This window comes from Meles meles, chromosome 12 (assembly GCF_922984935.1).
Source record: "Meles meles chromosome 12, mMelMel3.1 paternal haplotype, whole genome shotgun sequence".
Taxonomy (NCBI): Eukaryota; Metazoa; Chordata; class Mammalia; order Carnivora; family Mustelidae; genus Meles; species Meles meles.
In genome coordinates, this window is record NC_060077.1 from 4645057 (window position 1) to 4672961 (window position 27905).

General features: G+C 47.3%; 1 protein-coding gene and 1 long non-coding RNA gene across 3 annotated transcripts in view; one reads left to right on the forward strand and one right to left on the reverse strand.

Moving 5' to 3' along the window:
• CIT (citron rho-interacting serine/threonine kinase) overlaps window positions 1–27905 on the forward strand; it is a 164745-nt gene that overhangs the window by 130570 nt on the left and 6270 nt on the right. The window contains exons 29-47 of one of the 2 annotated variants that reach the window (XM_046024531.1): window positions 4794–4934; window positions 6003–6110; window positions 7805–7967; window positions 8246–8410; window positions 11475–11612; window positions 12333–12513; window positions 13191–13282; window positions 13808–13912; window positions 14124–14293; window positions 15028–15072; window positions 15510–15590; window positions 15726–15861; window positions 17323–17462; window positions 20620–20712; window positions 22218–22326; window positions 22438–22566; window positions 23132–23212; window positions 25113–25191; window positions 25325–25504. In XM_046024531.1, coding sequence (XP_045880487.1) covers window positions 4794–4934; window positions 6003–6110; window positions 7805–7967; window positions 8246–8410; window positions 11475–11612; window positions 12333–12513; window positions 13191–13282; window positions 13808–13912; window positions 14124–14293; window positions 15028–15072; window positions 15510–15590; window positions 15726–15861; window positions 17323–17462; window positions 20620–20712; window positions 22218–22326; window positions 22438–22566; window positions 23132–23212; window positions 25113–25191; window positions 25325–25504 — 2336 coding nt within the window. The remainder of the gene's footprint in view (window positions 1–4793; window positions 4935–6002; window positions 6111–7804; window positions 7968–8245; window positions 8411–11474; window positions 11613–12332; window positions 12514–13190; window positions 13283–13807; window positions 13913–14123; window positions 14294–15027; window positions 15073–15509; window positions 15591–15725; window positions 15862–17322; window positions 17463–20619; window positions 20713–22217; window positions 22327–22437; window positions 22567–23131; window positions 23213–25112; window positions 25192–25324; window positions 25505–27905) is intronic. The other variant, XM_046024532.1, reaches the window with a different exon arrangement.
• The window catches only part of LOC123954000, a 36732-nt gene continuing 10196 nt past the window's right edge, over window positions 1370–27905 (reverse strand). Inside the window, exons 5-7 of the long non-coding RNA XR_006821017.1 lie at window positions 4504–4639; window positions 3560–3747; window positions 1370–1475 (exon numbers count right to left, since the gene is read on the reverse strand). This is a non-coding gene — a long non-coding RNA (uncharacterized LOC123954000). The remainder of the gene's footprint in view (window positions 1476–3559; window positions 3748–4503; window positions 4640–27905) is intronic.

A 27905-nucleotide genomic window follows, 5' to 3' on the forward strand; every position in this document is an offset into this window, starting at 1 on the left:
AGACAGAGGTCACAGTAGGCAGAGAGGCAAGTGGAGATAGAAGAGGAAGCAGGCTCCCTGCCAAGCAGAGAGCCCAATGCGGGGCTCGATCCCAGGACCCTGGGATCATGACCTGAGCTGAAGGCAGAGGCTTTAACTCACTGAGCCACCCAGACGCCCCTTTTTTATTTTTTATAAAGATTTTTACTTATTTATTTGACAGACAGAGATCACAAGTAGGCAGAGAGGCAGGCAGAGAGAGAAAGAAGGGAAGCAGGCTCCCCATGGAGCAGAGAACCTGATGTGGGGCTCCATCTCAGGACCCTGGGATCATGACCTGAGCCGAAGGCAGAGGCTTTAACACACTGAGCCACCCAGCCACCCCAAAGAATTTTTGATACTAATTCTTTGCCAGATGTATGGATGGTAAATCACCCAGTCTGTAGCTTGCATTGTCTTTTATTTATTTATTTATTTTTTAAAAGATTTTATTTATTTATTTGACAGAGATCACAAGTAGACAGAGAGGCAGGCAGAGAGAGAGAGAGAGAGGGAAGCAGGCTCCCTGCTGAGCAGAGATCCCAATGCGGGACTCAGTTCCAGGACCCTGAGATCATGACCTGAGCCGAAGGCAGCGGCTTAACCCACTGAGCCACCCAGGTGCCCCTTGCATTGTTTTTTAAAACAGTATCTTTCAAAGTGCAAATGTTCTTAATTTTTATGAAGTCAGATTTATTAGTTTTTAAAAATGGTTTGTTTTCTGTGTCCTAGTTAAGAAATCTATGCTTACCCTAAAGTTGAAGATATTTTCTTCTCTCTGTACTCCTAGAAGTTTTATAGTTTTAGCTTTCATATGGAGATATCGGATGTATTTTGAGTTAATTTTTATGTGTGGTATGAGAGGACAGGTTGACTGTTTTCCATAGAACTATCCTGTCACTCCAGTACCATTCGTTAAAGACTCTTTACCTCGTTAAATTTTCTTTCTTTTTTTTTTTTTTAAAGATTTTATTTATTTATTGGACAGAGAGAAAGAAAGTACAAGCAGGGAAGAGGCAGAGGGAGAGGAGAAGCAGGCTCCCTGCAGAGCAGGGGAAGCCTGATATGGGACTCGATCCCAGGAGTCAGGGATCATGACCTGAGCCGAAGGCAATGGGTTAACCAACTGAGCCACCCAGGTGCCCCCCTCGTTAAATTTTCTTGTTGCAAAGTTATCTACATGTCTATCCTTGTTCTGTTACCAGACCATCTGATTATAACACTTCTTGAAATCAAGAGATATTGGTGTGTGTGTGTGTGTGCTATCTGATAAGTGTCCTCTTTAATCCCCATCCCCTATTTCTCCCATCCTCCCACTCACCTCCCCTCTGGTAACCATCAGTTTGTTCTCCATAGATAAAGAGTGTTCTTGTTCGTCTCTCTTCCCTTTTTTGTATTTGCTCACTTGTCTTCTTTCTTCAGTTAACCCAAGTGTCCTCTTCATGAGGTACAGAGACCTATAAAGGGGGCCAGAATCACAGCCTCAGAATTGGGAAGAGTTTTTTATGTCATGCAACCCAAATTCCCAGCCCTTGGTCCATTGTCCTCTTCATCCCTGCCCCTGGCAGATTTTGCTAATGGATATTTCTTCTAAATCTTTCCTCTTGGGCCCAAAATGGCTTCAGAACCTTTTTTGACATGGCACTTGGCAGCCACTCTCAGTCCATTGGAAGTAACGCCAAAGATGAAAATCCATTTGCTAATTCTGGTCAAATTAACCTGTCTAAGGCAGAGAGAATCCCTTCCCCAACATTCCCCCCAGTGCACCTGGTTGGACCTCAGCCTGAGTGCACAGCGTTTTTGGATATGCCAACCCACTTTTTCCAGTAAATTTAATTCTCAGGAAGTCTTGTCTTATTTTGAATTAAAGCTTGTAACTTCCAGCCACTGGTTCTATTTCATTGAAACATTTGAAAATAGAGCAGTCTGATATTTCCAACCAAAATAAAGAGATTAATGCTGATTAGTGATCAAATTACTTAACGGATAATTTAAAAAATAATGTTTCCTTAACAACTGCTATGTGCCAGGTGCCCTTCTGCGTACTTTCCATGAATTGGCTCCTATGTGACAGTTCTATGAGAAATTTACTTCTTTTATCTCTCTGACGGTCACTTAGATATCTCATTCACTCTCCCACTCCAGACTGCCCTGCCTTTCCTAAGAGAAACATTTCAAGTCCCTCCAAGTTTGAAATGTTCTTTTCTGGTAGATTTATCTTTCCAAAGAGACTTTCTAGAAGTCCGCATGGTCTGCACAACATGGAGTACTGTGGGACATCGCCAGCTCCATTCCAAGCTCTGTAAGCCTCTGCCAGTTACCCTGGGCTCTTTGGGTACCTTTGTTGCATCATCACCCACTGACCTGTTACATGGCCACCAACCTTTCCATAGGTTTAGTTTTTTGTGTGTTTTTTTTTTAATAACCATCTTTATATTCTACGTTTATCAGTCAGTGTTTTGTTTTTTTGTTTTTTCGGGTTTTCTTTGCTTTTAAGATTTTATTTATTTGAGAGAGAGCATGAGCAGGGCAGGGAGGAGCAGAGGCAGAGGGAGAAACAGACTCCCCACTGAGTAGGGAGCCGGACACACACTGGGCTGGATCCCAGGACACTGGGATCATGACCTGAGCTGAAGGCAGACACTTTACCACCGATGGAGCCACCCAGGCTCCCCTAGCAGTCAGTGTTTTTAAAAATACTGTCCTTTTGAACTTTCTCTAGTTGGTTTTGATCCATCCTTTCAGCCACCAGAGTTGTCTGGTGCTCCGGTTCTGTGATCCAGCTCCTTCGTGCGTCCTGCCAGTCTCCTGTCGCCCTTGTGAAACTGTCCGACAGATGAAAGCACAGAGCTAACGCTCTCCTTTCAGTCCGACACTGACCCGTGAATAGCCCCCATTTGCTTCTCTCTGGGAAGTAGGTAAATGGTTTTGAAAAGACATTCCGCTGAGCAGCAACCTGCCACTCTTACTTGTTTTTTTATTACAGTCAATAAGCAGCCTGTTTCTTGGAAAGCTAATGGACAGTTGATGCATTTGTTCTAGAGAAATATTTTGGGCCCGGCTGTCACCAAACCGATTCTTGTCCCCAGCTCCTGGTTCTCTGCTTCCTGCCTAGTAATTAATGTTGTCCTAAAATAGTGGGAAGAAACTAAAGAGGGTAATTTGTGGAAATCACTTGCGCTGTAGGGGACTGATAGCTCCCTTTAAGAGGTAATCTTAGCTGTTTTCTCTGCTCCCCTCCCCCCAATATTTTAGGGGTTTCTGTGGTTTGGGTCAGAAATTCCAGGTTGGTATATAGGCCAGGTGATCTCGAGTTGATGACAGTATCTCTTGCTTTATGGAGGACTGATGAGGGAGGCTGGTGGAGGAGGTCTGCACAGGGAAGACAGTGGGGGTAGGGAGAGGGGAGTCTGAACCAGATGGAGGAAAGGGAAGAGAGAGAAAGACTGCTAAAATTCCTTGAGCATCTATGGTACACTGGCACGGCGCTCAGAACATCACCCAGTCCGCGGTGGGGGGGTGTGGCGGTCATTATACCTACTTTCAGATGAAGACACCGAGGCTTCTAGAGCCAATATGAGCTGCCCTATGGTCCTATGACTGGCACATGTTAGAGTCCTCATTCATACTGGCGTCCGTAGCATTCCAAAGCCCACGTTCGTCCCACCACATCGTGATGCCTCAAGGAATCCGCTTCCCCTCAAGAGGAAGGGCCATTGAGGAGTAGAGCTGGAAAGAGAAACAAAACATAGGTTGAGGGAAGCGAATGGGATGAAGAGGGTCAGCAAGCTCTGAAGTTGTTGGTGGCCCTTGGCCTTCTAGGGCTGAGGACGTGAAGATTTGCTGTGGCCTGTCGGAAAATGCCCGTGGCCGTGTTTACTCTCCTGGGGAGCTCTGTCCTAGAGCCTGCAGAGATTCTAGGCCACCACGGGAGGGGGTAATAGGGCCGCCTCCGCGGTGGTTAGATTGTCAACCCGGGGTCAGATGACATCAGGTGGTGTCTCATCAGGGTAGCTGCTCTCTCCTGCTTTTTTAGAAACAGAAGCATTTTAGGAAAGAGAGCCATAAAACCAGCATCTTTATAGCCTGCCTTATTTTCTGGTTGACTTCCATTATAAAAATCAGAGAGATTTTCAGCACAGAACTATTTCCAAAACACTAAAGTGATCCCCCCCCCGCCACCTCCACCGGCCTCCTGGGTTTTTACTGATTCTTGTGCTGAATCTGGGCTCTTCCTCTTCCTTCCTCCCCATACTGCAGAAGCATCTCCTGTGATTGTGGCTATTTGTGTCCTGGTTGGGGGTCCCTCACCCTGGGGAGGTGCTCCTTAAAGTGAGAGGTGATGTGATTCCCCTTTGCGCATCCACACTGCCTGAACAAAGCCATCTCTCACAATAGCATCTGAGACCTTACAAAGCAAAGCTAAGACAGATTGGAGCTTAGCTGTCATGGCAGTAATTCACAGCATCTTCGATGTCAACTCACATGGGCCAAGTGTCCTTAACTGTAACCAAATGGAAAGGCAGACACGGCGGCCTGGCCTTCCTCTTACAGCGGGGATCCTGTGACTTGCTGGCCATCCAAGTTTTCTGGGCACGTTCTTTTTAACTGTGCCATGCGTCTGTTGGGGACAGAAGACAGTCGGTAATTCTGGAACGAGATGATTTCAGGGCCGAAATTTGGCGCCATGCCTGCGATTAGTTTGGTGACAAGAACAGTGGGGGCACGAGTTGTATTGTCCATGGTATCGAGACTCTGGCCTTTCCCCCCACTAGCAAGCCAAATTACAGCAGCAGATGGACATGCAGAAGAACCACATCTTCCGTCTGACTCAAGGGCTGCAAGAAGCTCTGGACCGGGCGGATCTGCTGAAGACGGAAAGGAGTGATCTGGAATACCAGCTAGAAAACATTCAGGTGAGAACTGGCAAAGGGGATTTACTTAGAAATGGTCTGCGGATGCAAAGCGTCATGGCCGAAAGCCATCTGGTGAAATCATGAGAGTGATCTCTTCATACTGTGTGTTTCCCCCCATATTTCATTATGAAAATTTCCAAACCTTCAGGGAAGTTAGAGCATACCTGTAATGATCAGCTCTGAGATTCTATATTAACCCCTGACTTTTTTTTTTCCCCCCGTATGCTTATCCATCTACCAATCCTTTTTAAAATTTTGTTTTTGGCCATAAGAAAAGGAATGAGTAAGTAAATACTGGCCCAGTGCAGTCTGTGTTGAATTTTCATAAGCTAGTATCCTCATGACTTAGTTTTTTTATTTTCTTAAAGTACCAAATTTATTTATTTTTATTAAAATTTTTTTTTAAGATTTTATTTATTTATTTGACAGAGAGAGTGAGCACAGGCAGACAGAGTGGCAGGCAGAGGCAGAGGGAGAAGCAGGCTCCCTGCTGAGCAAGGAGCCCAATGTGGGACTCGATCCCAGGACACTGGGATAGTGACCTGAGCTGAAGGCAGTTGCTTAACCAACTGAGCCACCCAGGTGTCCCTTAATTTTTTTAATTTTTTTGAAGATTTTATTTATTTATTTGACAGAGAGAGAGAGAGAGAGCACAAGTAGGCAGAGGGGCAGGCGGAGAGAGAGAGGAGGAAGCAGGCTCCCCGCTGAGCAGAGAGCCCGATGCGGGACTTGATCCCAGGACCCTGGGATCATGACCTGAGCTGAAGGCAGAGACTTTAACCCACTGAGCTACCCAGGCACCCCTTAATTTTGTTTTTAAGATTTTGTTTATTTAGTTGACAGAGAGATCACAAGTAGGCAGAGAGGCAGGCAGAGAGAGAGGGGGAAGCAGGCTCCCCACCAAGCAGAGAGCCTGAAGCAGGGCTCGATCTCAGGACCCCGAGATCATGACCTGAGCTGAAGGCAGAGGCTTAACCCACTGAGCCACCCAGGTGCCCCTAAAATACCAAATTTAAAAGCATCTTTCTTTCGAGGGCTAAGATTATTTTTGTTTTTATGAATTTTTAGGTTCTCTATTCTCACGAAAAGGTGAAAATGGAAGGTACTATTTCTCAACAAACGAAACTCATTGACTTTCTGCAAGCCAAAATGGACCAGCCCGCTAAGAAGAAAAAGGTGGGTCCTCGTGTTTGAAAAGTGGGGAGTTTTTGCTCGGCCATTGTGATTCATTAAATACCGCTGCGGTAGATAATTAGAGAAACATCAAAGAAAACAAAACGCACATTTTCTTGTTTTATACTGGGTTGAAAAGAGGTTTTGAGATAGAACACTCCTTACAGAAGGGATGTCATTAATCAAGTCTGTAATATACTGGTTTGTGTTCATGGCCTTTAAAATTATAGTCCCTGTCTCTGATTTCCTAAGCATTTGGGGTGGAGGGGGTGGGCAGCACAGAGAAAGGTTTATATGGAGGTCATTGTACAAGATTCCAGAATGATTAGCAGCTCACAAGTACAGGACTATAGAGATTACAGGACATGGATTCGGGATTCGAGAAAGAGAGAGGGGTCCTCAGTTCTGTTGAAGGATTCTCAGGGCACAGATACAGGGCTCTAGAAAAGACTCGAAATTACCCAGCCCAGTCCTTTTGATTGGCAAAGGCCTGTGTGACACCGGGAGTTGAGGTGACTTGCCTACAGTGCCTGACCGGATAGCTAGGCCCTCCGCTGAGGGCCGTTCCGTCCCTTTAAAATTGTGATAAACAAACAAATGAAAACCTGTGACCAAAAAGAAAATTAAAAAAAAAAACCTAACCGTGGACAGGGTTCTATGTGGATGCACCTGGGAAGATTTTTACTATACCCAAACCACACTTCCCTAAACCACCAAGCTCCCCTGCCCTCAACCCCAAGAGGTTTGGCTAGGTGTTCTCAGCTGGAAAAGGTCTCTAAGGAGCTTGCAGTTTGCTTCCAAAGGCATTCCTGGCCCAGAGGAGCAGCGGCAGCCCCCCTCTGACTTGGAATATGTGAGAGGGAGTAGGGTAGGCAGTTGGGGCCCGTGGTGCCAGCGCTGTTTGCACTATTGGGGGCGAGGGCAGCCTTCAGAAGCAGCGTCCTCCTCTGGGGGCTGCCAGGAAGGGATGGGCTGTGCCGTGTGACTGTTTCTGCTTGTTATGATGATGATATTTAATCTTCTTTTATGATATTGAATCTTTTTTTATTTTAACAGCCGATTGTTATCTGATTGTGTCATGTGCTGTAGTTAGGGTGTTTCCATTGATTTCTGGGTTTTTGTTTTTTTTTTCAGTCCCATTATTCCCCGTGTATTCCTTTTTTCCCTCCATGTCCAGTATGTGTTTTCCATTTGCATTTTTTTTTTTTTATTTTTGAGTAGGCCCCTTGTTTTGATATCACTTTACTAGTCAGGTTTTTGGTCTCCTTTAAAAAAAAAAAATTTTTTTTTTTTAAACCTTCATCTCTGTGTCTTGTAACTAAGCGTCATGAGACAAATGCGGAGCAAGAGTGATTTCCGAACCATCCCTCCTGACTCCATCCTCCACTTCCATTTTTTGAGGGTAAAGACTCAGGAAATGGCTCTCCTTCTTGGGAACGCTAGAGGAAGAGGTGGCAGTTCAAGCATCTCGAACCCTCTTGTTGAAAATTTGCGAAACCCTAGTTTTTTCCAGCCGGCTGGAATGGGCTGTGGCTCAGTCTCCCCTTTCCCCCCTTCACATGCCATTTTTACTAAATCCGCTTACAGTGAGTATGCTCCTGGCTTTCGTGGTTTGCTCCTCTTGAGTCAGAGTTCCTTTAGCTAGTTCCAAGTGCCAGTTTCCAGGAGTTAGGAGATATCTCTGTTTCCATTGCTAGGGTTTATTTAGTCGACGGAAAGAGGACCCTGCTTTGCCCACACAGGTTCCTCTGCAGTACAATGAGCTGAAGGTGGCTCTGGAGAAGGAGAAAGCTCGCTGCGCAGAGCTAGAGGAAGCCCTTCAGAAGACCCGCATCGAGCTCCGGTCTGCCCGGGAGGAAGGTAGGGCCACTCCCTAGGCCGGGTCTGTGGGGAAAGGCAGAGGACCCACCTCAAGCAGATTGGTCGTACTAGTTCAGCATCTGTCTTGGTGGCCCAAAAGCTCTCAGTCCAGACGTCCCAAGTCTGAACGAGTCACAGCATCCTTGGCATTGCCCGTTGGGCACGATGCCTGTTCTTTTGGTCTGGGGTCCTCGAAAGACAGCCCAGGGGCAGTCCGCTTGGTTTTGGCCCCTTGGTGGCCCAGCTAACCAAAAGACATCGGACCGGTCTCTCTCCAGCTGCCCACCGGAAGGCCACAGACCATCCACACCCATCTACGCCAGCCACCGCGAGGCAGCAGATCGCCATGTCCGCCATCGTGCGGTCACCCGAGCACCAGCCCAGTGCCATGAGCCTGCTGGCCCCGCCGTCCAGCCGCAGAAAGGAGTCGTCCACTCCAGAGGGTACGTGCTCAAGGAGCCACCGGAGTTCCGCTGAAAATCATTTTTAATCGACGAAGATAATGCAGACGTATGGTGAAAGTGACAAGTAATGATATTAAGGGTGATAATGCCGGAGAGTAAAAAGTCGGTCTTCTCCCCCGTCCCAAGCCAGTTCGCTGAGCTGGAGACCACGAGTGCATCCTTCCTGCAACAGTTCATGCACGTAGGCACATGTCATGGTATTCGTGTGTCTTATATAATTATATTGAAAGAGTGTGAGAAAATAGGCATATTTTCCTCAGCCCTTTTTTCTATCGTAAGCATCACAGCATAGTACTCTGTACCCTGCAAAACACCTTTCTTTCACTTAAAATCCTATCTTAGATTGTTTATGAATGCCTGTGCCTGGACCTCGTCCTCTGAGAGGACCACGTGGTGTTCACTGGCGTGGGTACGTGGCTCACCCGTTAGACCAGACCCCTGCTGATGGGCGCTGGGGTTGTTTCCAGTCTGTCCTCGGCAGGAGCGCCCTGCAATGGAATCCTGCGCCTCTGCGGGCGCTGCGGCCACGGGCTTAGTCACTTCTGGGGAAGTGACTCCCTATGTTAGAGATTATTTGCATTTTGAGTGTCGGAGGTTTGATCCATTTTATATTCTTACCAACAGTGTAAGAAGTTGGTACTCTGTTCACCTAGAGAGGAAAAGTACTCTGTTCACCTAGAGAGGAAAAGGACTTAAAAAGAAAAGGCCAGGTTGTGAGGGCGATCTGGCTGCGACATCTGTCACCCTGTTGATCGCCAGGGTTGATTGGGCTGATCTGGCTGGCGAGGCAGGCGTCCCCCTCCTCCCTCACCGCTCCATGTGCATACCCCCACAAAGCCGCGTGCGCGGTCAAAGGCGATGGCCTTCCCTTGTTCTTTGATCAAGGGTATATGAGTAGCTGGGCTCCCCTGCTCGAACCTTCAGACAAGCTCTCAGGGTCCATTTATAGGAGAATGTCATGTGGTCGAGCTTCTAAGACTCCAGACGCACCCAAATGCGTCATGTGGCAAACTGCCTCGCTTTAAAAAAAAAAAGGCCAAGGACAGTGGTTTGAAAGGTCTTAGGAGATCACAGAGCCGAACTGCAGGGTGGCATCATGATGTCACAGTGTAACGGGTGTTAGTGGCAAATCTCGATGGCGTTTTGGTGTGTTGGTGGGTTTTCTTCAACATTGGATTCTCTCCGGCGACGATGCTGTCTTGTGTCCTATGTTTCCATAACATTTTGAATCAAAGAGCTTTACTCTTAAATGCATCGTGGTGGTGATGGTAACACAGGGGAAGAAAACCTGTCTGGCCGTGGTGTCTGTTGCCTGGGCTCCATAGAGCAGCGGCCGGCGAGGGTCTGAGGGTCCCGGGCCCCTGCTTCCTGTGTGCCACACACTGACCGGGCCAGAGTGCGCGTATGTATTCGTTCCTTACGGTTTTCTGATCAAGGGTGGAGGCCATGTTCTGTGCAGAACCCAATTTGGATTCAGAAATTTGGATCCTGAGCTTTGCTGTTTAAAGCTGTCTTTAATTAGGTCACTGTGGAGAGGGGGGCCTAAATTCTAAAAACTTCCATATATGAGGTTCATCGGGAAAACAAAACTTCCATGATTAAAGTACCTATAAACATTTGACTTAAAAACATATGTTTACTTAGGCCCACAAACATCGTTGCTATCTTATAGCCTGTCTTCTGCCAGTAGAATGTTCTTTAAAAATACTTAACTCCTGATAACTGGATAATGGAGATTTGAAGCTGAGTCCTAGAAATCTCGATGCATCTGTTAGTGTTAAAGTAGTCTCACACTCTGTGACTAATCTGCCGTAATGGCATTTTAACATGTAATGACTTTATTGAGATAAATTCACGTACCGTACAATTCACACATTTGAAGCGTATGATGTTGTTCATCAAGTACACAGGGTCGTACAACCACCGCATCATAATTTTGGGACATTTTTGGCCTCAACTTTCTGTCCCCCAAAAGCACGCTATCTGATAGCAGACGCTCTCCATTCTCTCCTCTGCCTGACCTCTAGCAGCCACTAAGCCGAGCAGGTTTGCTACTCTGGACACTTCACATAAGTGAGATTCTACCGGACACCTTTTTTGTCTGGTTTCTTTCATTGAGCGTAATCCTTCTAAGATTCAGCCACGTTAAAGCATTTATTAGTTCTTCGCTTGTTCCGGTTGAGTAAATGCTATTGTAGGGAGAGTGCATCTTGTTTCCTAATCCACTGATAATCATTTGGGTTGTTTCCAATTTTTGGCCTTTATAAATAATGTTGCCGTGAATGTTGTATGTTGTGGCTACGTATGTTTCCATTTCTCTTGGGGCTGTACCTAGGAATGGAATCACTGGGTCTCTACCATTGCTGGGTAATCCTAAATTTAACTTTTTGAGGGCCTGCCAAACTGTCTTCCAGAGTAGCCACACCATTTGACATTCCCACCAGCAGTGTATGAAGGTTCTAATTTCTCCACATCCTCACCAATATTTGTTTCCTGCATTTTTTGGAAAGATTTTATTTATTTGTCAGAGAGAGGAGACACAGTGAGAGAGGGAACACAAGCAGGGGGAGTGGGAGAGGGAGAAGCAGGCTCCCCCCCGAGCAAGGAGCCCAATGTGGGACTCGATCCCAGGACCCTGGGATCATGACCAGAGCTGAAGGCAGATGCTTAACAACTGAGCCACCTAGGCGTCCCCCTGCATTTTTGATTCTAGACATCAAAGGGGGCGTGAAGTGGAATCTCACTGTGCTTTTGATTTGTGTTTTTCTAATGACTCATGATGCTGACCATCTTTTCATGTGCTTCTTGGTCATTGGTGGAGAGATGTCTAGTCAAATCCTTTGCCCATTTTAAAGTTGGGTTATTTGTCTTTTTGTTATTTAGTTGTAAGAGCTTTTTATATATTATAGCAACAAGTCCCTTGTCAGAGAGATGATTTACAAATATTCTTTCCCATTCTTGTTTTTTTTGTTTGTTTGTTTTTTAACTTTCTTGATGGGATCATTTGTAAAAACTAATAATTTTTTTAAAAACTTTCCTTCAGAATTCAGTCGGCGTCTTAAGGAGCGCATGCACCACAATATTCCTCACCGATTTAACGTAGGACTGAACATGCGAGCCACAAAGTGTGCTGTGTGTCTGGATACTGTGCACTTTGGGCGCCAGGCATCCAAATGTCTTGGTAAGAGCAGTGGCTGTGCATACGCAGCGGGCACCTGATTGTCTCCACTCATGGGGGTGGGTTGTTGTTTTCTTTTTCCTTTCTTCTTTAAAGATCTATTTATTTATGTTAGAGAGAGAGAGGGAACAGTGGGGCGGGTAGAGGGAGAGGGAGAGATGCTCTCAAGTGGACTCTGCGCTGAGCGCGGAGCCTGATGCAGGGCTCGATCTCACGGTCCCGAGATCGCAACCAGAGTCAAAACCAAGAGTTGGACACTCAGGCACCCCTGTTGTTTTTCCTTTTTATATTTTTCATCCTGTAGTACATTCATTTTCAAGCTTTTGGTTTCAGTGGGAGGACATTGTTTTCCCCCACTAAAGGAATGAGCTTATCCATGCTTCTAGCTCTTGTCTCCACCGCTCTGTGCAAAATGCCTTGTGCCTTGCTGGTTTCCAGCCCCCTGTTTTTGTCAGGTTGCTCTCTCCCCACCTTTAGGTTGTGTGCTGGCTCTCGCTGAACTGTGCCAGCAGGTCCCTTCCGTACATTCGTGGTGGCCTGGGGAGAAGCGGGGAACACCGTGTCGAGAACACTTGGCTCCCTTGTTTCGTCTCTCTGGGCCTGGCTCCTGGGAACGCTTAGGGATTGCCTGGCTGTTGGGGCCCGGCTGGGACGTGGCTGGCGGAAGCACGCACGAGCCGGGACCTGCCAGGGTGTTTTCAGGCTGTCCCTGCTTCTCTGCAGAGTGTCAGGTGATGTGTCACCCCAAGTGCTCCGCGTGCTTGCCCGCCACCTGTGGCCTGCCGGCCGAGTACGCCGCACACTTCACCGAGGCCTTCTGCCGGGACAAAATGAACTCCCCAGGTCTCCAGTCCAAGGAGCCCAGCAGCGGCTTGCACCTGGAAGGGTGGATGAAGGTGCCCAGGTACTGTGGCAGGGAGCCCCAGGCTGGGGCAGGTGCTGGTGAGGACGCCACCCCAACACAGGCCACTTGGGAATAAGGGTTATTTGGAGACAGAGGCACTTGACAAACCGCCGGTCTCAGAAGGACAGTCTGACCTCTCGTCTCTTTCTGAAAGTAGGAGATACGAGCCTGTGTAAAAGCAGCCCTCCCTCTTCCAGGAGGAAAGGAATATTACCACCAGAGACAGGGATTCAAGGCTTGCAGAGAGAACTCTGCAAAGAGCCCTTGTTAAAGTAACCCCTTATCTCCCTTTCGCCTCCCGTAACATTTTAGCTGCTTTTTCATACTGACTAGGCTTTGTTCAAGCCAGTGTACAAACACGTAGGCCTCTCCACTTTCGGGGTCTTCCTTGTCTGGGGGAGACTCCCAGGAACATATAAAATAAAAAAATGTATGCTTCTCTCCCCGTTCATCTGTCTGTTACCTGTGGAATTCCTGGGCCAGCCACAGACCCTACAAGGGTAGAAGGAAGCTTTGCTACCCCTGACACAGCGGCCCTGGCTGCTCCCATTCCCGAGCTTTCCACGGGAAGCCTCTTAACTAGGGCTCCCTCGCGGTCTTCCCACCGCCACCGCCTCCTCCCCGCCACTGTGCTGTGGACTCCACACTTTTGTTCTTGTGCGTCCCTGTTTTCCCAGGAATAACAAGCGAGGACAGCAAGGCTGGGACAGGAAGTACATTGTCCTGGAGGGATCCAAAGTCCTCATTTATGACAATGAAGCCAGAGAAGGTAAATTAATAATTCAGGGGGAAGTTTCGTTGCACGTGGTTGACCCAGGTCTCCCAGTCTCGGCGTGAAGGCTTTGTTTTTCGGACTGCGTTGCAAGCCTTCTACAATTTTCCATTTTTGAAAATTAAAAAGCGAATGGCTTGGCTAAAGGTTATTGGTACGATACTCACGTCTATAGGTCTCCCCTCTGAAGACCCCGCAGGGCGCCGCCCTGAAGATTCTACCTTCAGAGAACTTCTGCCTCAGTCAACTAACCCATAAATCCGCATCGTCATCCGAAATTTGACTGTGCTACTCATCTGACACACTTTATTTTGTTTTTATCTTCCCTCTCCGCCTTCTCTGCACACCTTTCTCCTTCCTCCTTTGTTCTCGTGTGCCCCTCTTTCCACGCATACTGTCTCTCTCGCCCTGTCTCTCTCTCTCTCTCTGTGTTTCTCTCTCTGTTCCTTTCTTCTTCTTTTCTCCCCTTGTTCTTGTTCCTGTTCTTTTGGTTTTCTTTCTGCCCTTCCTCTTTGCACCAAGCTGGACAGAGGCCGGTGGAAGAATTTGAGCTGTGCCTTCCCGACGGGGACGTATCTATTCATGGCGCCGTTGGTGCTTCTGAGCTTGCAAACACAGCCAAAGCAGGTGAGGGGAAGCAGCAGAGCCCGCCAGGGGGCGCGCTGGGCTTGATCAAGCAGCAGGGATACAAGGGGTCGCCCTCCTCGGCTCGCCCGTCCGTCTTAGTGGGGACTGGGACTTGTCTGCTTGGCGGGGGATCTTTGACACCCCAGGGCCATCCCTCCCTCTGGGATTGAGGGAAAGCCACAGCCAACCCCTGCTCCGTCCGATCCCCTAGATGTCCCCTACGTACTGAAGATGGAGTCTCACCCGCACACGACCTGCTGGCCCGGGAGGACGCTCTACTTGCTGGCTCCCAGCTTCCCAGACAAACAGCGCTGGGTCACCGCCTTAGAGTCTGTTGTCGCAGGTGGGAGAGTTTCTAGGGAAAAAGCTGAAGCCGATGCTGTGAGTATGAAGACGGGCGCTGGAGCTTGTCTTTGTAGCGCGGGCTGAAGTGGGAACTGACCTGGGTGCTGGGAGCCCTGCCGCTGCCTCCCCAAAGGGTGATGGCCCGAGACTGTCGTGACTGGGACACTTGCGGGACCAAGACATGGGCTCTGCGCTGGCTTGTCTGGCATCACACGCTCTCCCTCTGCAGCCCTTTAGAATGGGGGAGTCAGAGCCATCAGCCAGCTCTTGGGGCGTGACGGATTTTGGTCAGGGCAGCAGATGTACTCATAAGGCGATCCTCTCTCTTGTTTACTCTGATGAGTTTATTTGAAGACTTGAGTTGCAAGCACTTGGCCAGGAAGCAGCGCAGAGGTCTGCCGAAACCATGCCAACCCAGGGAGGGCTTTTCATAACCTTCTCCGTGGCTTCCACGTGATCTGCTCTTCTGTAGGCAGGTTCGGGATCCTACTTCTCCCTAAGACGGCAGAGCCGTGGGTGTGCCTTGACTGGCATCACTCCTCCTGGAAAGTTCCAGGATACAACAGGGCTCCGTGCTCACTGGCGTTTTCTCCACCAAAGACCAAACACTGGGCTCCTAGTACACACGTTCAGTATTTGCAACGCAGACTTCTTAACCATGAGTCTCTGGGGAGGAGCTCGGCTGCCTGGGTGGACCTGTTTTGATGACTTGTTCTGTGGGTACCTGTGTGAGCCTTTTATTGAAATGCACGTTAATATGTGTACACTAGGGCTGCGACCGTATTCCCTCCGAGCTTCTGCCTGCGTGGGCTCAGGTAAAGATTCAGAGGCTTGCTGCTTCGCTGCTGACACTGTGCTTTGTCCTTGGGCTGCTGCCTGGAGGGGAAGGAGCCTTCCATGTGGCTTATTAACCCTCTGTGCGTAGCGTTGGTTTCTCTCCTACCGCAGAAGATCTCTCAATGTCTACTTCACTCATTTATTTCCACGTCCAAGCCGAGGCGTAACTCTCATGCTAATTACCAACTGCCGTGGAGATACCAGTAACTCAGATCAGCAAATGTGTGTTTCTGGCGTTTTCAGGATGAACCTTACTTTCTTCCTGGCACCAAACTTTTCTCCGTTCTTGCTTTTGTCTCTCTGGATGATTTGGTCATGAATAGTTCAAACTTACTGTGTCCTTTTTTTTTTTTTTCCTTTTCTTTCTCTCTCTCTCTCTCTCTCTCTCTCTTTTTTTGGGTTCCAATATGAAAAGAAATTGCTTGGAAACTCCCTGCTGAAACTGGAAGGTGATGACCGTCTGGACATGAACTGCACACTGCCCTTCAGCGACCAGGTAGCACTGTCCTCTGGACCCTGGCCGCAACCCCCGCGGTCACGAGAGAAAGGGCTCTTGCTGTTCCTGCTCCGCAGGGTGGCCGTGGGGATGTGCTTATGCTCACAGCCCGCCTGTGGACTTCTGTTCCTGCAGGTGGTGTTGGTGGGCACTGAGGAAGGGCTGTACGCACTGAATGTCTTGAAAAACTCCCTCACCCACGTCCCAGGAATCGGAGCGGTCTTCCAAATTTATATCATCAAGGACCTGGAGAAGCTCCTCATGATAGCAGGTGGTTGGCCAAGGGCGTGGTGCTTTCTTTTCATTGTCGAGGGAAACTATTTGAGAGCCAAGTGTCGTGCCTGTGAAACAGAAAGGCATCCTGGTGGCAGATGGCAGCCAGAGTGGCTCTTTCCCCGGGTCCTTGTCGGTGCCGGAGCTGATGGCAGTCTTGACTCAGATCCGTCCCCGTGGTGGCCGGTGCAGCTGTTATGCCAAGTGAAGAGTGGTTAGCCTCCAAAGTCTCGTTAATGACAGACCCTTGATGCCATCGTCATGGTGACGCCAACGCCACCGAGAGCCGGGCCTTCTGAGAGCTTGCCTGCTGTTAGTGTGTGTTCTCTTATTTCTCTGGAACCCCTTGGAGACCCTTGGGCTGTTCACCAGTGTTAACATTTTGCCGTATTTTTACTCTCTTCCTCTACAAACACACATGCACACACGCTAACTGTTGAACTGAGAGTCCCTTGCAGCTGTGACCCTAAAGTCTTTAGCATATCAGCTAAGAACGAGAGCGTTCTCTTTCACAACCATGGCAAAATCCTTTTCTCTCTTTATTGGTGGTCCTTTTTTTTTTTTTTAAAGGGAAAACAATAATTTGTTGGTTCAATGTTCAGAAACATCCACGGCCAGAATATTCAGAAATATCCACCCATGCGACTGGATGGGTCTGGGGGCTGAAAGAATGCGGTCAGGAACTGGCCTTTCTTGGTCTTTCATTCTCCTTCTCTTTGTCTCTTGTTTCTTTCTTTCTGCTTGCTTGCCTCCCTTCCCGTTCTTCCTGTCCTTCCTTCCTCTCCATCCCCACCTTCCTCCCTTCCTTCCTGATTTTATTCTTTAGAGTGGTTTAAGGCTCACAGCGAAATTGAGCAGAAAGTACAGAGAGTTCCCGGATGCCTCCTGCCCCCACTGTGACCCTCTCCACCAGAGGGGCGCACTGGACGTAATCGAACCCGCAGTGACACATCGTCACCCTGGGTCCATGGTTTCCATTAGGGTTCACTCTTGGTTGTGTCCCTTCCATGGGTTTAGACAAACATGTCAGGGCTCGAATCCACCACCGGCTTATCACACGGGATAGTGTCACATGGCACCATTTTTGAGTTCGAGAACTTTAACCCTTGCTGTGATGTGGCTGTCTGGTAGGCTGCCCGCACTCAGATTTTACCTGTGACTTTCTGGTATTCTTCCCCCACCCCCGAGGTGTGATCCTGCCCCAGGTCTGCATTGCATTTAATAGTGTCCCATTAGTCTCCTGTCCTCTGGAATGGATTTTTGTCCTCCATGACATTGACATCCTGGAATGATGTTTTCACTGTAGTTCTCAAACTTGGACCTGAACCATGTACACAGGATCTGTGGAAATCTGTCCATCTGCGTGGCCCCTCGTGGCTACTTGGGAGGAGTAGAACTGCCTTCCCGCGTCTATGCTTCCCTGCCTCACACTGACCTCGCGGCTCTTCTCCCCCCGCAGGAGAAGAACGGGCTCTGTGCCTTGTTGACGTGAAGAAAGTGAAGCAGTCCCTCGCACAGGCTCACCTTCCTGCCCAACCCGACATCTCCCCCAACGTTTTCGAGGCCGTGAAGGGCTGCCACTTGTTTGCTGCCGGCAAGGTGAGCTCTCCTCCGGCCTCCGCAGGAGGAGTGTTCTCGAAATCAGCTCTGCCCTCCTTCCGACAGGGCTCATTGATTTGACCTTGAAAACGCTTATGTCCCCTCACTGGGTAGAATATCTGTTGCTTTCTTTAGGCACACAAAACAGTTTGTATAGCCATGAAATTTGCACAGGCTTTGAGTCTAAAGGAAACGTCAGAGAAAAATGAGGATAAAATTAACAGAACTGAGGGACGCCTGGGTGGCTCAGTTGGTTGGGCAGCTGCCTTCGGCTCAGGTCAAGATCCCACCGTCCTGGGATCGAGTCCCACATCGGGCTCCTTGCTCAGCAGGGAGCCTGCTTCTCCCTCTGCCTGCCACTCTGTCTGCCTGTGCTCCCTCTCTCCCTCTCTCTCTCTCTGACAAATAAATAAATAAAATCTTTAGAAAAAAAAAAAAATTAACAGAACTGAAAGGATGACCCCCAGTTCAAAAAAACTGTGTATGTGTGCGTGTGTGTGTATGATGGAGTTTTTTTAAATTTTCATGTTTTATTTTTTAAAGATTTTATTTATTTATTTGAGAGAGAGACAGTGAGAGAGAGCATGAGTGGGGAGAAGGTGAGAGGGAGAAGCAGATTCCCCGTGGATCATGGCCTGAGCCGAAGGCAGTTGCTTAACGGACTGAGCCACCCAGGCACCCCTTTCATTTTTTTTTTTTAAAGTAGACTCCACACCCAGAGTGGAGCCCAGTACAAACTTGAACTCATGACCGCTGAGACCAAGACCTGAGCTGAGATCAAGAGTCAGATGCTCAATCAACTGAGCTACCCAGGCACCCCAGTCTTTTTTTTTTTTTAAATCTAACATAGAACCCCACATCCGAACTTGATGAAAAAATGTTTTATTACTAAAAATTTTCAACTTCTGATTTATGACATTTATATAATATAAAGTCAGTTTCTGGTAAGTCAAGTTAATTCTTTGGTAGCTAATAGCATATTGATTTTGGTACATATATACATTTGCTTGCCTGCTTCTTTAAGGAAACTTTTTTTTTTTTAAGATTTTATTTATTTATTTGACAGAGAGAGATCACAAGTAGGCAGAGAGAGAGAGGGGGAAGCAGGCTCCCTGCTGAGCAGAGAGCCCGATGCGGGGCTCGATTTCAGGACCCTGAGATCATGACCTGAGCTGAAGGCTGAGGCTTAACCCACTGAGCCACCTGGGTGCCCCAGGAAAATTTTTATTAAAAAAATTAAAAGCATTTGTGGGTGCATACATGTGAACATACATAATTTTAATGAAACCTGAATCAAGCATTTACAGACTCCCAGAGTCTGCTGGAGTTCTCCTGCTGAAAGCCACTGCCTTTCCCTTTTCAGAAGACTGCTCACTGGGTATTTGGGATTTAGTCACTCTTAGTCAGCTTTTACCTAGCGCATCCCATGTACTTGACCGAGCCTTTAGAGGCGTTTGTGCTGAGTGAAGGAGGACCAACAAGGGAGGGACGTGGTGGGCCACAGGAACCTCCTGAGGGGGGCTTGACCTTGGCTATGGCCTTGGCCACTGTTCTTGAGGACTTTTGGTTTCTGAAACCTTCTGACTGTGGGGCTGATGGCATTCTTTATTAGTCACTTACACAATGGCTGGGATTAACTGTGGCAACAATAAAAAGAGGACAGACTATTAAAGGAAGAGGATGGCTGGCCTAGAAAGACGTGGATTTGCAAAGTGTTCTCGGAGGAGTTGAATCTTGAGGGACCGAGAAAAGGACAATGCTGGATGGACCCGGGATTTCCAGATAGGGGCCCGGGAAGGAAAGATGGACTTTTTCAGTTTTAACAATTCTTTTTAAAGAGAACATTTCTTTTTTTTTTTTGGTCTCTCCTTTTTTCTGCTTTTTGTTCTTTGTGCGTTTTTTATCCCTAATATTAATTTTTCTGGATCTCTTATTTGTCTTAATTTCATCAGCTTTATAGTGATTTTTACTAATCTTTATAAAGGAACAGTTCAGGCGGTACCGATTCTTGCTTTGCTATCATTATTTTATCATTAATTTTTGCTTTTTCCTTAATCTTTGTTTTTCCTTCCTTGAGTTTTCTCTGGCTTTCTTCCATCGTTCTCTTTCTAATCTCTTCTTTAGCTAATTAATTTTCAGGTCTTTTTTCCTAAGGTAAGCACTTTAAGGCCATACATTTTCCCTCTTACTACAATCTTACTGTAAATTTTTATCGTTACACATATTTTAAGATTTCTTATGATTTTTTCTGTGAATGATGAGTTACCTAGAAATGGGCATTTTACAGTGTTGGAACTACTAAAAAATAGGTACATTATAAAATCATAACATCTAATAATATAAACACCCACAAACTTACTACCCACAGCAAGAGCTAGAATTTTACTAACACTTTCCATTTTCCTGTGTATTCCTTTCCTCTCCCATCCCATTTCGTTCCACCTTGACCTTGAAAACTGTATGTCCTCTCACTGGGTGAAATTTCTGTTGCTTCCTTTAGGCACACAAAACACACACACAAAACCCCCCACCCCCAACTGCTGACCTTCATGTTGGCACTGATTGGAGAAGCTTCTTTTTGCCGTTGGTGACATGACAAAGACGTGGTATTGGGAGGTGAAGTAAGAGTGATTTAGCCATTCTAGAAAAAGAGAACTCTACGCACACAGATCTTAGCGAAGAACTTTTTTCTTTGAACCATTATCTTTAAATTCTTGAGGTAATTTCTACTGCCTTCCTCCTCCCTCAGAGTAAGATTGTCGGAAGGCTCCGTCTCTAGCAGAAGGCGCAGGCACACCAAATGTGTGCGGTGTCAGGTGATTTCCAGAGGCCTTTTCCAGGTCTTTGTTAAAGCCGTGGTTCTTATCCAGCAGCAATTCTGACCCCTAGGGGATATTGGGCAGCGTCTGGAGACAGCTGTGGTTGTCACAACCGGTGGCTGTACCACTGGCATCCAGAGGGGAGAGCCTAGGGTTGCTGCTAAACATCCTACAATGCACAGAGCAGCCTCTGGCCACAGAGAATTACTTGGTCTCGTGTCAGTAGTACTAAGGGGGAGGGGCTCTGCTCTAAACTGGCATTAGGTTCCTAGTTCTGCTGTGGAACCAGGAGACACACCAGTGACCCTCCTTCTTCTGTTTCCCTGATTGCTTTCCAGATTGAGAACGGGCTCTGCATCTGTGCAGCCATGCCCAGCAAAGTTGTCATTCTCCGCTACAACGAAAACCTCAGCAAGTACTGCATTCGCAAAGTAAGTCCCAGGCCTCGCCCGGCCTGCTGGGCCCTGGCCTGGGCTGGAAGGTGTGCTGTCTCCGGGAATAGTGTGTGCCTGGTCCCTTCAGCCTGGGTGACCTCCAGAGAGAGAGACAGACAAGCAGACACACCCCTCCTTCCTGGAGGAAGCTCCAGAGCCCTGAGGAGCTGCAGTTTTGTCCTCTCATTTTCTTTCTCCTGTCTGTGAGCTGCCTCTCCAGCCAGCCCAGTGGATTGGGCCCTTTGTTAAGAGGGAAAGGAAGCAGGCTGGTGGAAGAGACACTTTTAAATTAGCACGAAAAAGGAAGGCGGTCTCTCCGAGAAGCTGGCAGTCCCTGGCGACACTTATCAGAATCTTTGTCAGATCCTAGACGTTTCTATTAATAACTTTTGGAAAAGCCAGTGCTTGCTGTGTTCCTAGATGTAATTAGAGAGCTGATTCCCCTTGGGGCAGAGCAGTGGTGGTGGGGACTACAGTGTGGACAAGCCGCACATTAGATCATTTGCCTCATTTCCAGAGGCCAGCCGTTGTCCCTAGGCTAAGAAAGCACCACCTGTTGTAAGCGTAATTTACTTCCAGTGCCTTCACGATTAGTCTCAAGTGAAATGAGGGATGAATATATAAGGGTCATTATGTGTTAGGGCAACAGTTTCATCCTGGGTGGGCAGTTCATTTGTTTTATTTCACTGAGCACCTACTGGTACCAGAGACTGAGCCGCCTGTTCTCCAACACTTCACAACAGTTCTGAAATGCAGGGGTGGTGATCGCCAATGTTCAGGTACGACCATCGAGGCCGGCTGAGGTCCTGTTGGGAAGTTGAGACCAAAATTGAGGTTTGACTTTTCCCTTTCACTGTATCATGCTGCCTAAAAGTTTCCTCATAGTTACCAGGTCCTCAGTAAATAGCAGTAGTGGTAGTGTGGGTTAGATTTTGAACTGGTAGCTTTAGGAAAAGTCTCAGAAGTCATTGCTTTTTATAATTCTTGGCCACCTTTTGAACAAGCATGCCTAGGTTTTTGAAAATACTAGGATGGGCCTGAAAACAAGGGGAATTAGAAAGCCGGCCCCTAATAGAGATGACGAGAATAACGATACAGGTAGTATAGGTTCATGGTAAAATGTAGCTCACAAAAAGAAGGAAGCTAAAACGACTCCCTCTAACCAGCCCTGTGTTTTCCAGTCTTTTTCCTCAGATAAGAATTTATATTCTTAAAGATCTGTCTTTGAATGCAAACTTTTCATTGAAATGGTATCTCTGACTCTTTTTTTGGCTGCCATTTGATATTTTCTTAATCTGGGGTTGCAGCGAACCCAGAGGTAGCAAAGGGATTATTAGTCTTCATGGGGGACATGAAAGGATTGAAGTGTGTGTGCTTTGTGTGGCCGAGAACGTGAACAAGTCCAGAGGCGACCGTCTCCAAGGCTCGGGGAAGCGGAAGAGCAGTGGACATGGGGCTGCCGTGTGTTAACTCACATCGTCGTCTTCTACCCTCTGTCTTAGGAGATAGAGACCTCGGAGCCCTGCAGCTGCATCCACTTCACCAATTACAGTATCCTCATTGGAACCAATAAGTTCTACGAAATTGACATGAAGCAGTACACGCTTGAGGGTAGGGCCCAAGTCGTCCCCCTACCCCCCTGCCCCCACCACCGGCCCACACTCTGCTCCGGCCTTGCCACCAACTTCTCCCTGATGCCCCACTTCTCACCTACCTTTACAGAATTCCTGGATAAGAATGACCATTCCTTGGCGCCTGCTGTGTTTGCCTCCTCTTCCAACAGTTTCCCTGTCTCGATCATGCAGGTGAACGGCGCAGGGCAGCGGGAGGAGTACCTGCTCTGCTTCCACGGTGAGTCCGTGCTCCCTGCCGGCTGCTGCCCTGAGGGCTTGCAGGTCCCAGGAGTTCCCCACCCCCACCAGGGCTCTCACCTAGCCCGGCTCCATCATATTCTTTCCTGAGAACAGCCGCTGCTTTCCTTCTCTGCCCCTTGCTTTCTCTCCCTTTCCTTTCTCTCTTTTCCTTTCCTTCTTTCTTGTGTTTTTTTTTTTTTTATGTTTTTCTTCATTCTTTTTTATTCCTCATTCCTCCCCCCCACCCCCGAGTCCCCACAGGCGATCTCTGGGTCCTCCTGTCTCTTCCTCCCTGTGTCTTGGTCTGTTTCTTCCCTTTCCCTTCTTTCATTACTCCTGTCTCTTCTTCCTTCCTTTGCTCCTTCTTTCCTATCTCTTCCACTTTTCTTTAACACATCTCTGAGAGATGTGGCTCAGCAAAGGTCCTCAGGTTTTAATGATCCAATTAAATCTGGCTGGTGGTCCCCTGGGCTCAATCCCTTATTCTTCCGGCAAAGTGTATGGTGTCATTGATACTGTTGCCTCTGACTGGGCTGATGCCCCCGGGCTGCAACTCCTTGCAGAATTCGGGGTGTTCGTGGATTCTTACGGAAGACGTAGCCGCACAGACGATCTCAAGTGGAGTCGCTTACCTCTGGCCTTCGGTAAGTGAAGCAAGGTATGGAGGGCTCTATTCTGCCAGCAGCTGGCATCCTAGGAAAGAACTGCAGGTGGAATCCTTTCTGGCTCACGCACTATGCCTGTGGTTTATGTTAGACACCAAGTGCCATAGGTTGTAGTCTCGGTTCAGGGCAAAGATGCTGACGCTTGATGAAAAACTGCATAAGCCAAATCCACCAGCCTTGTGAAGGATTTGTCAGGTTCTCCGGAAGAAAGGAGAGCATTCCCTGTGAATCTATTTAAGTCATTTCAAAGCTGCAGAGTGTCCTGTGAGATAGCGGTACACGTCAATTTCACCGGTTGTCATCAGGCAGAGCGCGGGCCAGGCTCTGTCTTTCCCTAAGTGTAAACACTGCTGTGGTGAACATCTTGCACTGCTCTTTGCACACTTGTCAAGTAGAATCTGCTGCTCATAAGCCCTGGAAGTGGAGCTGCTGGGTCACGCAAAGACATCCATGTACGTAAACACACACGCATGTACAAATATGTTCACATATGTTGGTGTAAATGCTCTGAAACACTGTCATGGTAAAAATACCCATCAAGGCTATTGGGTTTCTCTCTTGCTGCCTAACAAGTTCCAGAACTTGTTATGGCCAAGACTACAACAACTTATTATTGCCCAAGATGCTGAGGCTTAACTGGACCATTCTGCTTCCCGTGGGACCAGTGGGGGCACTAGGATAACTAGAAAGTCCAAAATGGTCTCACAAAATGGTGGCCAATTGGTATGAACTCAGCTGGGGCTAGGACCCGGGTCTGGAGGCCTCGGTTCGTCTCCACATGGGCTTCTTCCTGGAGTGCAAAAGTGGAAGCTGGAAGGCCTTGTTGTTTCCACCACATCCTACTGGTTAAAGCAGCCGCGGGGTCAGCCTAGATTCAAAGCAAGGAGGCTCCGCCAGGGCCTGAGTACCAGGAGGCATGACTCATAGTCCAAAACCAAAGTCCCGGTTTACCACAAGGGATAATAGCGATAATCTCCTTTTCCTTTTAAGACAGAAAAGCCTCCTATCAGATCCTAGAGCTTCATTGATACTGTGATATAAACATATGTATTAAGATAAGAAATATTTAATTATCTTTGAACTCAGTCTTTAATTCTGCACATTTAAAAAAAAACAGTTTAAAAAGGTGTACAATGTAAAGTCTCACTCATATAACCTGTCTCCCCAGTTCTCCATCCCCACTCACCCCAGTAGGGGGAAAACTTTTATTTTTTATCCTTCTAGTGCTTTGTCCAAATACAGAGGCATAAGAAAATATATTCCTGGGGCACCTGGGTGGCTCAGTGGGTTAAAGCCGCTGCCTTCGGCTCAGGTCATGATCTCAGGGTCCTGGGATCGAGTCCCGCATCGGGCTCTCTGCTCAGCAGGGAGCCTGCTTCCCTCTCTCTCTCTCTCTGCCTGCCTCTCTGTCTACTTGTGATCTCTCTGTCAAATAAATAAAAATCTTAAAAATATATATATATATTCCTATCCCCCCACACACTTTTTTTTTTTTAAATCCATGTGGTACCACACTTTACACATTATTTATTCTGAATTTTGCTTCACACACTAAGTCAAACACACCTCAGGGTTTTTAGTGTATCAGTACATAGAGTGCTTCATGCAGTGTTTACAGCTGTGCAGAATCCCACAGATGTTCCATAATGTATTTAACTGACCCCCAAAACATACCCTGGATTTGGTTCCCATCTTTTGCTCTGACAACATGGCAGTGAGTAAACTTGGACACGCCTCATTATGCTGGCACACGGGTGTATGCGTAGGCGAAATTATTTTAGGTGCAATTGCTGGGTCAAAGGTGGCATTGCAGCCTGGTTTTGATTTGCTCTTTTAACCCTTCCTTGTTCCACGCTCTTCTTCTGGGGTAACCATGCAGCCTACAGAGAACCCTATCTGTTTGTGACTCACTTCAACTCACTCGAAGTCATTGAGATCCAGGCACGCTCCTCTCTGGGGTAAGCAATGCCCTTTCGGGCTTTGGAAAGCTCAGCTGTTGGGGTTGGGGGTCGGGGCCAAGTGTCTGTTTCTTCCCGTCCCACCTAGCAACAGAGGTACCCTGAATGTAACCGCTTATCTGGAACTCCTCAGGACTCCTGCCCGAGCGTATTTGGAAATCCCAAACCCACGCTACTTGGGCCCTGCAATTTCCTCAGGAGCGATTTACCTGGCCTCCTCGTACCAGGATAAATTAAGGGTCATTTGCTGCAAAGGAAACCTCGTGAAGGAGTCCGGCACTGACCACCACCGGGGCCCATCCACCTCCCGCAGGTACCATCCTTCTCCTCTTCTTAATTCCAGGAGGCAGAGTGCTGTTCTGTAAGGTAGAAGGAAATTGGGCTAAGCTGGTCAAAGGGTCTTCAAGCTCAAGCCACTCCTTTCTTTGAGCTATAGCATGATAGTGACTCAGTCCTTCTCGAGGATCAGGAGAATTTTTAAATGCCCTCTTGGAGAAGGTGGGCAGAAATGTCTGGTCTTTCTCTGTTGGGTATTTTTGGTGGCACTAGAATGGATCACTAGCGTGTGTGTGTGTGTGTGTGTGTGTGTGTGTGTGTTGGGCAACCTTTAATGCTCAAAGTCAGCCAGAGTTGAGAGACTGAGGCCTTCTCAGATTTTTCCTGGGCGTTTGCAGAGCCTTCCCTGTGTGTGTGGCTTTTTAGATTCCTGCAAATATATGGGACCATTTCAAAACGCCTTATCAACATCTTATTCCCAGATCGCCTTTTGAGTATTTTAGCCAGCCTCTTCCCCAAATGGTATCAGGCTGTCTTAAGTATTTGCCAGGTTAAATACTTGCTGCTGATTGTTTCTGATGAACATTTGGGGATAGAGTTTTTCTTACGAGGAAACCCTGTGTCAGGTAAGATGGGGACTGTTTGCGGGGGCCATGGCTTTGTAGGGAGCATCGGTCCTGATCTCCCTCCGGTGGCTACTGTGGTTACGGGGCTGATGGTTTCAAAACTGCCGCAGCTCTGGAGAGAAAATATTGAGGTTACGTTAACATGTCACAAAGCTTGTCCTTACGGAGGTTCGGCTATTTTTTACATAAATGCTCTTGCTGTTTGGGTCGTTGCAAGTCTTTGGTTAATTTCCAGAGTCCTGGAAAAGTTGATTTAGACACTTGTTGCCAGTGTTGTGATTGCTTTTATGGAGGAATGGGTTTTCGGCAGTGCTTACTGTACCATTCTGGAAGCGTTCTTCCCCTTTTGAATACAGCCGATAGCACCCTGCGCACATTCTTCCAGACCTTAATGTATCTTGGAGGTTGTTCCAGGTCAGTATCAGAAGGATTTCTTCGTTGTGTTTTTAATGACTACATAGCATTTATGCCTTCATGTGACCTTATTTAAGCGCTCCTTTATCAGTGCGTGTTTCGGTGGTTCACAGACAGTTGCTGTAGTAAATTAAATGACGTTGTGCTTATGTCATTTGGCATGCTTATGAATCTATCTGTACGATGAATTCCTAGGGGGAAAAAACTGATGGGCGACATCAGATGTCCATTTGTAATTTTGATTGATGTTGCTGAGTGTTCCTCCCCGAAGTGTATTCATCTGTAATCCTACCAGCAGTGCATGGGAAGTGGGACTGACCTTGTCTGGACACAGAGGTCTATGAGCCAGATCCAGGGTGATGGACAGGTTTGAGATGTTCTTGGTGTACAGAGAAGTTTGAGATGATTTAACCCAGGGGAACACTTAATTGATCTAGGATTTAAATTTTCTGGACTGCTATGTCTACCCGTGAAGAGTTATGTGGCTTCCCTATCATGTGCTAGACACAGTATCTGGGACTGGGGATCCGCTGATTTTATTCTTAAGGGACTCTCAATATGATGGAGGAACCAGCTCTAATATTTAGAAGGTGCTTAGGTCTTGGAAAGGAACGTCATAAATCTAGTATTTTGAGACTATGTCCTAATGAATAGTTTTTCTTCTGTTGAAATACAAGAGTTAGGGGTGCCTGGGTGGCTCAGTGGGTTAAAGCCGCTGCCTTCGGCTCAGGTCATGATCTCAGGGTCCTGGGATGGAGCCCCACATCGGGCTCTTTGCTCAGCGGGGAGCCTGCTTCCCCCGCTCTCTGCCTGCCTCTCTGCCTAGTTGTGATCACTCTGTCAAATAAATATTTGAAAAAAAAAAAAAAATCTGGACATTTGCAGGAGAGAACTATAGTCCTTTGAGCATTTACTTTTTAGGCAGGGTCAAGCCAAGAGTTAGGAACTGCTGGTTATTTCTACTTCTGGCTTTTTAGGAAGTGCCTGGGATTAAAATTACACTGACCACATATTTAAACTAACTCTTGTATTTCTTTTTTTGTTTTTTTTTTTAAGATTTTATTTATTTATTATTTATTATTATTTCTGTCCAGATTTTCTTTAAGTAATTTCCAAGTCATGTCAAGAACAAATCAAAGTACTGTAATTAGATTTTTTTTCCCTTTACTGCCTTACTAATAGGATGGCAGTCACCTTTCTTTTGAGACTATATAGTTTCTCGGTAAGACGTTACTTACTCTGTGGTTGAAAGGGGTTCTCCAGTGCCTGTGAATGAGAGGCAGAGACAGTCCTGTTGCTTTCCTGCTGTGGCCAGGCACATCCGGAAAATAAGCAGTTAGTCTTTGCTTATCTCTTGGCCTATAAAATGGTCTTCTTATGCAGATTGCTTTGGCAGGT